Raw genomic sequence first — 9,589 nt, forward strand, 5'->3', positions numbered from 1 at the left:
ATGCTGCCCTGGACGGCGCTCGGCCTGGCCCTGAGCCTGGCGCTGGCGCTGGCGCGGAGCGGCGCCGAGCGCGGTGAGTGCGCGGCCGGCGGGACCGGCCCCCGCGCCCCTCCATCCCCCGCTGCCCTCGGGGCCGTCGCTCTCCTCCCGCGGCCGCGGGGCGGGGCGGGGCGGGGCGGGGCGGGGGCGGCCGGCTGGGCACCCACCCACCTGCGGCGGGCGGACCCGGGACGCGGAGGCCGCCGTCTGCCCCGTCGGCATCTCCACGGAATCCTGGGGCCTGGACAGGAGGGGGAGGTGCCTGCCCAGGAGGCTGTCCCTGCCTCAGTTTCCCCCCTTGGAATGACCCTTAGTAGAGGGACGAGAGGCAGGTTGGAGTCGCCCCACCGAATTAGGCAAAACTGAGGCCCCAAGGCCCAGACCAGAACCGGGACCCGGGGTCCCCGTCGGCCCGTCGCCCAGGGGTGGAGGGGCCCATCTGAGCCCCCCCTCCGGGTTGCTGGGAGGCAGGGGGAACCCTCAGGCTGCTGCGTCAGGTAACTTGCTTCCTGGGTCCAGATGGAGCAGAGGATGGGGGCCCGGGGAGGGGTGACATCATCTGTAAGTGGGGTTAGAACTCCCGCCTGGCCATCTGGGCTGTGGGAGGGGCTGTGATTAGTGCTCTGCCTTCGCCATCCCTCCACCTCCCCCCCCCCAGTCTTCCCAACTGCTTTGGGACCCCTCTCCCCCCATATCCCACCTGTTGCCTTACCTGGAGGCTGAGCTGTATGGCTGATCTCCAGCCTGGGGGCCTTCTTCTTTGAAGGGAGCAGCCCCTAACCGCCCACGCCTGCCCACTTGCCACCCTGAGCACTGGGCCAGGACCCTTGGCTCCAGCCTGCTTGCAGTCTGCTGCGGAAAGGGAGGGTGCCTGGGCTTGGAGGGGTGGGCTTTCCTTTACAGATGAGATAGGAGCCCAGACAGTGCCCCAGGTACATGGCCAGGGTACAGAGCTGGGACCCACTGAGAGTGTGGACTTCTTGTTAGCTCAGGATCCCTCTGCCCCCTGGCTGCCACCCCCAGGACCTTTGGGGTGGGACTGAGCAAGCTTTCAGGGCCTACTTGGGTGAAGGCAAGCGCCAGTTTAGGGAAAGCTCAGGCCCTGGGGGTTCTGCCATGGGTGTGGGGCTGTCTGGGAGCCACCACCTGGGGCTGAACCCTCCCCCTCTCCCCCAGGGCCCCAGGCATCAGCCCCCCAGGGGGACCTGCTCTTTCTGTTGGACAGCTCTGCCAGCGTGTCTCATTATGAATTTTCCCGAGTTCGGGAGTTTTTGGGGCAGCTGGCAGCCCCACTGCCCGTGGGCCCCGAGGCCCTGCGTGCCAGCCTGGTGCATGTCAGCAGCCGGCCGCACACAGAGTTCCCCTTCGGCCAGCACAGTTCAGGTGCGGCTGTCCAGGATGCCATACGTGCTGCAGCCCAGCTCATGGGCAACACCAACACTGGCCTGGCGCTGGAATATGTCAAGGAGCAGCTGTTTGCTGAAGCTGCAGGGGCCCGGCCGGGGGTGCCCAAGGTGCTGGTGTGGGTGACAGATGGCGGCTCCAGCGACCCCGTGGGGCCCCCCATGCAGGAGCTGAAGGACCTGGGTGTCACCGTCTTCATCGTCAGTACGGGCCGGGGCAACTTCCTGGAGCTGTCGGCCGCCGCCTCGGCCCCTGCTGAGAAGCACCTGCACTTCGTGGATGTGGACGACCTGCGCATCATCGCCCAGGAGCTGAGGGACTCCATTCTCGGTAGGTGGGAGGAGGCAGAGCCTGGGGCACCCAGGAGCTGAGGGACTTAATTCTTGGTAGATGGGAGGAACAGAGCCTGCGGGCGACCCCAGCTGGAACCGAGGAAGAGACCTGGGGTGAAATTTTAGGAGGAATTTGTGTGCCTGGAGCAGGGGCCAGGGCTGCAAGACAGTGGTGCCCCCCAGGGGTTCATCAGGGAGGTGCCCCACTGCCTGGGCTGTGGAGACAGGAGGCAGGCTTGTGTAAACAGCTCCAGGTGGGGCTCTCTCTGACCGGCCCAGCCCATTGCTGGAGGCTCCACAGAGTTGGGGACTTGGTGTGGGCCCAGGAACCGAGGGCTGCACTGGTGGGGTGTGGCTGAATGGTGAGGACTCTGCAGATGAGCAGCAGGTACTCCTGTACCTGTGCCAGCGCCAGCCATGTCTGGAGCTGGGAACCAGGTCAGGAAGGGCTGGAACTGCCTCGGTAGGGCTCTACTTCACCCTAGTGTCCCCCCGGGGTGAGGACAGCTAGAGGGCTTTAAGCAGGTTTGCTAGCAGCTCCCCTCAGACTTTCTTCTGGACCCTTGATCCAGCCAAACCACACAGGGGGCGGGGCTGGAAATGAAGGGCCTGGTTACTGGCTCCGCCTGTTGTAGCCACTGAAAAATGCCCCTAACCCCAGGGTTCTTCCCAAGTCTCCGCCTGTGGGTTAATCATCCACCCGAAACCAGATGGGGCTGGACTATGGGTTGTAGAGGGGTACAGGGTGCTTCTGAAGATTTCCTCCAGGGACACGTGGCCCCTGGTTGCCCCAGGCTGCACCAAATCAACCGCTGTGGCTGTGGCTGTGGCTGAGCCTGGAGGGGGTCATCAAGAGAAAAAGCAAGTCACTGGGCAGGGAAGAGAGGCTGCAGGGCAGTCAGGCAGTGTGGGGGGCTCCTGGGATTGGGAGCGGGTCTGCCTGTGGGGGTGGGCAGGCGAGTGAGGGCCAGGCCGGCAGTTGGGGCCCCCAGCGTTAGAGGAGGAAGCACAGGATCCTGACAGGCTTAACCCTGCCCAGACATGTATCAGCCACATCCGCCAGGTGGCTCAGGAGTGATGCACGTTTGGGGGATCCCACTTTGGGGGTCACATTCTCCTGGAGACCTGAGGCAGACAGCATGCCCAGCCCCAGGTCCAGCTGCTCTTGGAGTTGTCGTCTCTCCACCACTCCACAGGGCAGGGCGTCCCTGGTAGCCTCCCATCTCCTGGCTGCATCGTGGGCTCCCCTTGCCTTTGCCTTGACTATCCAGAGCTAAGCTGACCCCCAGGCCCTGTGCCACTCTGGCTGGGTGGGGGGGTTAGTCCTCTGTTTCTCAGACACCACCTGGCGCCCTGTCACCTTTCAGGGGCCCTGGTCCGGGCCACTGGGCTGGGTGGGAGGTGGCCTAGACAGCTTTCCAGCGGGCTGGGGCTGAGGCGGGCACGGACACTCCTGATGGGGCCGGAGTGGGGGGCTGCATTCCTGTCCTTCCCCCAGCCGGGTCACGGGTTTGCATATTACTAGCAACTGCTGGGCAGGCCCCCCAGCACTCCTGTTCCCTGCGTCTCCCCGGGGAGGGGGTCCCCCACTATCTACCAGCCTCCCTTGAGTGAGCAGCTACGGCCCCGGGCCTGGGCACGAGGAGGTGACCTTGGTTCCCTGACCCCCTTCGCCATCCGCAGACGCTGTGCAGCCGCAGCAGCAGCAGCTCCGAGCCTCGGAGGTCACGTCCAGCGGCTTCCGCCTGGCCTGGCCGCCCCTGCTGACCGCCGACTCGGGTTATTACGTGTTGGAACTGGCACCGAGCGCGGAGCCGGGAACCATGCGTCGCCGGCAGCTGCCGGGGAACGCCACGGGCTGGGCCTGGGCCGACCTGAACCCCGACACGGACTACGACGTGGCGCTGGTGCCCGAGTCCAACGAGCACCCCTTGAAGCCGCAGCACCTCCGGGTGCGCACGCTGCCGGGTGAGGCCGGGGTCTTGGGGACAGTGGCGCGGAGGGGATGCGGGGGGAGGGGATGCGGGGGCGCGAAGGGGAGGCGGGGGAGGGGATGCGTGGGGGGAGGGGTGCGGGGGGATGTGGGGGGCGCGGAGGGGAGGCGGGGAAGGGGGTGCGGGGGGAGGGGATGCGTGGGGGAGGGGTGCCGGGGGAGGGGCAGGGCACCCCCACCCCGCTCACGGCCGCTTCCCCCGCAGAGGAGGCCGGGCCGGAGCGCATCGTCGTCTCGCACGTCAAGGCGCGCAGCCTGCGCGTGAGCTGGGCCCCCGCGCTGGGCCCCGCGGCCGCGCTCGGCTACCACGTGCAGTTCGGGCCGCTGCGGGGCGGCGCGGCGCAGAGCGTGCCCGTGCCCGCGGGCAGCAACAGCACCACGCTGCTGGGCCTGGCGCCCGGCACCGCCTACCTGCTGACCGTGACGGCGGCCTTCCGCTCGGGCCGCGAGCGCGCGCTGTCGGCCAAGGCCTGCACCCTGGGCGCCGAGCGCAGCCGCGCCCCGAGCGCGCCGCCGGGGGCCGCGGGCCGCGGGCCGTGACCCGAGCGCCCCTTCTCCCGACCCCCGTGGGGGGAGCGCCCGCCGCCCGCCGCAGGGCCTGGCCCTGGGTGCCGGGGGTGCGGGCCGGGCCTTTGCCGCGTGGCGACCCCGCGTGACCCCCGAGTCGCCTCCCCGCGGCCGGATCTGCCGCAGCAGCGCTGACCATCGCGACGCCTCCCCTGCCCGGCCCGGAGCTGCGCGCTCGGTGGTGTCCTTTGCGCAGGACGTCGCGGGGAGATGGACGGGGGTCTGGGCGTGGACTGAGACCATCGGACCCGGGACAGGCGCAGGCCCGGAGGGCGGCGGGGCAGCCTGGCCGCCCGGGGGGAGGGCCAGCCCCTTGGGGCGAGAGCCGGCGTCCGGAGCCTGGCCCCGCTGGCCACTCGGGTCCCGGATGCTGGCAGAAGGCGGACGGGGAAGGGGAGAGCTGGCTCGGGCGCGCTTCAGAGGCTTCCTGGAGGAGACGGGGCGGGATCTGCAGAAGGGCGGGAGTGTGGGGAGTGGACGCTGTGGTCAGCGGCTGGGGGTCGAAAGGGGGTCTTAGCCGGACGCTCAGCTGGTGGTTCCCGGACAGTGCCTGCCAGGGACAGGGGCCCTGCCTTCCTGCCCCGGACCTTGCTGGGCCCAGCTACAGGCACCTTTGGGGAGAACCAGAGCCTGGCATTCAGGACCCTGGGGACAGCACTGGCAGGGAGCCGCCTGCTTCTGAGTGGGGTCTTCCACGCTGGGGTGGGGACCAACAAGGTTCCCCCGGGTGGGTTCACCCCAGCGATTCTCTGCATCTTCTGACACCCTCCCTCTGTCACTACTCACTATCTGGGGCCACCAGAGCAGTCCCAAGGGCAGGCAGTTCTGCTGTCCCTCAGCCCCACCAGGCACGTCCTCTGCCTCCCCCTACTAACGTCCCACACTTTAAAATACAGTAAATCGGATATAAACAGAGTCCTGCAGTGTTCTTAGAATGCTTTACTCCTTGTCAAACACCGAGCCCAGTAAGAGGTCTCAGGTGGAGGACCTGTTTGCCGCTGGTGCTGCAGACTACTGGGCGGGGGGGCCTTCTGTGACCCCTCTGTGCACCTCCTGTTCACAGGGCCCTGCCCATTCCCGTGGGCCCGGATTCCGCGGTTTGGACTTGGCACTTGCTGGAATGCTAGGGGTTGGCTCTTCCGGGCTGCCCCCACCCACCTCAGCCTTCTGCCCTCTTTTGGCAAGACCACACCCTCCACTACAGAGTGACTTTCTGACTTTCCGCCCCAGCTGCAGGATTGAGCGGTGGCCTCCTGGCCCTGACTGTGTTCTCAGGCTGGCCGTGTGTGCGTGTGTGTGTCAGAGAGAGAGAGCCAGCCTTCACTCTCCGAGCATCACATGGCCCCTGCCCAGGTGCGGAGACCTGCACCACCCACTAGTTCAGTGTGCTAGGCGTTGGTGGGGGCCCGCTGTGTGGCAGCCCGGGGTTTGTCTATGTGACGATGGCATGAGAGACAAAGCCCACCCTCTCCAGCCCTGTGAGCAGATTGGGAAGGGGGACTGAGGTGCCTTCCGGTCCAGGACCTTGGGGGCAGATGGCCGTGCCTGGCGAGGCCAGACTTGGTGGGGGGCCCTCTGTTGGGTCTGTGGGTGTTGAGTTTCTCCTCCATGTTGCCCAGCCCCCTGGAATCAGGCCCAGAAGCCTGAGGGGGACCGTGGCCTGTGTGTGCACTGTGGGTTTCTGCTTACACCCTGACTGGGGGTCAGCAGGCAGCTGAGGATCAGACTCCTATGACTTCAGCAGCTGCCTTGTTCTGAGGCTGATGGGTGTGAACAGCAGGGCCCCAGGGCCCCAGGCGTCGAGGGGGACCCTCCTCAGGTCTGGGCCTGGACCTTAGGCCTGATCTACCTGAAGGTCGGAATTTCCCCCATGCAAGTTTGTGCCCCCCACACTGATCCTCCCAGGTGCTCATAGGTCCAAGACCATTGACCACCCAGAGAGGTCCTCCTTCCACACTGAGCCCGTCCACTGACTGGTCCTTTCCAAATGGCTCAGTTACCTCCTCAAGACAAGCTGAATGGTGAGCTCTTTCCCTGCAAACATGCCTGCAACCCCAAGAGAGAGCAGAGTGGTGGAAGATACACTCACACCCCCTGGAAGAGGGCCTGGTTCCCCTCATCTCTGCTGGATGGGGAGGCCCAGGAAGAGGGGCCCCCATTCCCGTCTCCCTGCCAGAGAATGCCTCTCCTGGGGGCCCTTATCTCGGAAGCCCCACCCTTTGCATTGTCCCAGGCAGTTCTTAAAGGTCTTTGATTCTGGGCCACAGCTGGGAACAGTCTGGAGGAAACTGTCGTCCTGGTTTCTTCCCCTCCCCTGACACGCAGGCCCGGACCCCTCAGTCTCTGCTGGGTCCACGCCTGCCAGGACTGACACCTTCCACGCACATAAGGCAACTATGGGCTTCCCCACACATCCATGAAAACCAGAAAGGGCTGTGCTGGATTGCTTCTGGTTGAGGAGGTTGCTATCCACACAGCAGGCAGGCATCTGCCTGGCAGGCGTGGGCGGGGCTGTGAGGGTCCTGGCCTCTGGGAGGGGACCCAAAGGGGAGGCTCCTCCAGCACATGGGGCCCCCACACGAGAGCTGTTTTCACAGCTGTGCCGGTTATGCTGACATCCCTAATTTGATGAGAGATCTGGGTGTTTACCAAGGCTGCATGTTCATTCATCCTCCATGGGGTCTTATCTGCTGCCTGGGGCTCACCATGTGACCGGGGAATGGCTCTGCAGCTTGGGAGCTCTTGGACAAAAGCTGTCTGCGAGGATACCAAAAAGTGGCCGGGGTCTGGAGCCCCCAGCCTCTGTCAGTGAAGTGTCCACCAGTGGGTGGTGCAGCCAGCTCAGGACTCCTTCAAGCAGGAGCCATTTCCATGGCAACATCCCCAAGCGAGGGACATGCCAGTTGGCAGACCTCAGCCTCCTGCTGTGGAGAGGGGACAGTTTAGGAAAAACAAAACTCAAGTGCACAGTTGTGTGTCCACTGCTTTTTTTCTGGGATGAAAAATTTCTCCCTTCCAGCTGGTGTGGCTCAGGTGGTTGTGCATCGGCCCATGCACCAAGAGGTCTCTGGTCTGGATACCCAGTCAGGGCACATGCCCAGGTTTCAGGCTGGATCCCCAGTAGGGGGCGTGCAGGAGGCAGCTGATCCATGTTGATGTTTCTCTCTCATCAATGTTTCTATCTCCTCTCTCTCCAAAGTCAATAAAAACATTAAAAAAATATACACTAAACTAAAATAAATCTATGGGTCAAAGAAATCACAAAGAAAATTAGAATATATTTGGAACTGAATGGCAGTGTAAACACAACCCATTAAAATTTGTGGGATAGCCTGTCCAGCGTGGCTCAGTGGTTGAGCTTTGACCTATGATTCAGAAGATCATGGTTCGATTCCCGGTCAGGCCACATGCCCAGGCCTGATCCCCAGCAGGGGGCCTGCAGGAGGCAGCTGATTAATGACTCTCATCATTGATGTTTCTGTCTCTCCCTCTCTCTGACATCAGTAAAAACATACAAAAAATAAATAAAAATTGTGGGATGGAGTTGAACTAAAGAAAAATTTTAAGTGTTAAGTGCTTATATTAATCACAAAGAAAAGCATAAAGTCAGTAAACCAAACTGCCACCTTAAGCTAGAAAAGAGAGCAAATTAGGTTCAAGGTATATAGATGAAAGAATTTAACAAAGATATGAGTAGTCACGAAAGAGTAAACACTATACAAACTTAGTGAAATCAAATATTGTTTATTGGAAAATATCAAATAAATGTTATCAAACCTTAACTAGACTAATGAGGAAGAAAAAGAGAAAACACAAATTACCGATTTCAGGTATGAAGTGATATAAATAGTTTCATAACAACAGATTCCACAACTCAGATGAATTGTACAGATTCCCTGACATTCCCCAAATGCAGAAACTGCCTGAAGAAGGAAGAGACATTCTGGCAAACCTGATACTGACCCCTCCATGATCTGTCCCAGAGAACACAGATCAATGAAAAGGGTATAATCTTTGTCAACATAAGAAACATTCAAACCTCTGAAGAATTTTTGTGAGTTTATTTGAGCCAAACTGTCAACAATTCCCAGGAAGCAAAATCTCAACAGATTGAGAGAATGCTTGGGGGAACGGCAGTTTCCCACCTTATTTTATCCATTACATTCAAAAGAAGAGACGTAGCCTGGCTGGCGTGGCTCAGTGGTGAGTATCGACCCATGAACCAGGAGATCGAGGTTTAATGCCCAGTCAGGGCACGCGCCCACCTGGGTTTCAGGCGTGATCCCCAGTGGAGGGCATAAGGAGGCAGCCGATCAATGACTCTCATCATTGATGTTTATCTCTCTTTCCGTCCCTCTCTCTGAAATCAATAAAAACAGTAAAAAAAAAAAAAGACTATGTGGGTTACATGAAATCCACTGGTGAAAGATGATGGCGGAGGAAGAAAGGAAAGCAGGGAAACCTCTGGGACTGGGTAAAAAGTAAAATGATAGACACACACTCAGGTGGGTGCAGGATAGTTAACAGTCAACAATTAACTCAATGACAATGAGGGAATTTGTGGTCTCTGCAGAGTGGTGCCTGTGCCCTGAGGGGTCCAGAAAAAGGAAAATTACTTTGATGTTCCAGCGATATGTTATTGTAGATGCAAAAAGACAATAGACTCAGGATAAAGATGGACCTTTGTCAGGGAAGATACCAGCCTGGGACATGACTACCCACCATAAACTGCTTTTAGTTTTAAAAGTTTTAATTCCAGACCATCCTTTATGGTTACTTTAGGTTTCCGAGTCTGCAAGGCAGCCACGCAGGCCTGCCCTGAACTTGTCAGGTTAGCATGTGGCCCCTTTTTGTCCACAGTGTCCAGGCCCCACTCCCCCCAGCCCTGGCGGCATGTCCCCCCTCACAGGTCAGCCGTCTCCCACAGGCTCTTACTCCAGCAGCCTCTCCAGTCCCGGGAGCACATCAAGATCCACCGCCACCGCGTCCCGCGGTGTGTCTCAGGGGCTGAGCTTGGACCCAGGAACCAAGCGGTCACAGTTGGAGTCCGGCCAGAGCACATGCCAAGGTTGCCTGCGGGCTCCATCCCCAGTAGAGGGCGAGCAGGAGACAGCCCATCAATGATGTTTCTCTCCCCTCTCATCGATATTTCTATCTATCTCGCTCCCTTCCTCTCTCTTTAAAAAAGAAAAAGGGAATAAAAGATCCACCGCTTCTCCCGGGCACCTGCCTCTCCTGCTCAACCTGGTCTGGA

The 9,589-nt window shown here is 60.8% G+C and overlaps 1 protein-coding gene across 1 annotated transcript; it reads left to right on the forward strand.

The window, feature by feature from the left end:
* Window positions 1-4,308, forward strand: VWA1 (von Willebrand factor A domain containing 1). Its single transcript, XM_087820746.1, has 4 exons — window positions 1-73; window positions 1,216-1,773; window positions 3,459-3,743; window positions 3,974-4,308. The coding sequence occupies exons 1-4, from the start codon at window positions 1-3 to the stop codon at window positions 4,306-4,308; spliced, it is 1,251 nt and encodes a 416-aa protein (XP_087676872.1).
* Window positions 4,309-9,589: the final 5,281 nt, after the last annotated feature.

The sequence above is a fragment of the Miniopterus natalensis genome, chromosome 9 (genome assembly GCF_054644295.1).
Source record: "Miniopterus natalensis isolate mMinNat1 chromosome 9, mMinNat1.hap1, whole genome shotgun sequence".
NCBI classification, from domain to species: domain Eukaryota; kingdom Metazoa; phylum Chordata; class Mammalia; order Chiroptera; family Miniopteridae; genus Miniopterus; species Miniopterus natalensis.

Bases quoted from the DNA above. Each gene is read 5' to 3' on its own strand.
- VWA1 (XM_087820746.1), top strand. From the start codon at position 1: ATGCTGCCCTGGACGGCGCTCGGCCTGGCCCTGAGCCTGGCGCTGGCG. The intron at 1,774-3,458 runs GTAGGTGGGAGG...CGCCATCCGCAG, and splicing joins GCTGAGGGACTCCATTCTCG to ACGCTGTGCAGCCGCAGCAG. The intron at 3,744-3,973 runs GTGAGGCCGGGG...CTTCCCCCGCAG, and splicing joins CCGGGTGCGCACGCTGCCGG to AGGAGGCCGGGCCGGAGCGC.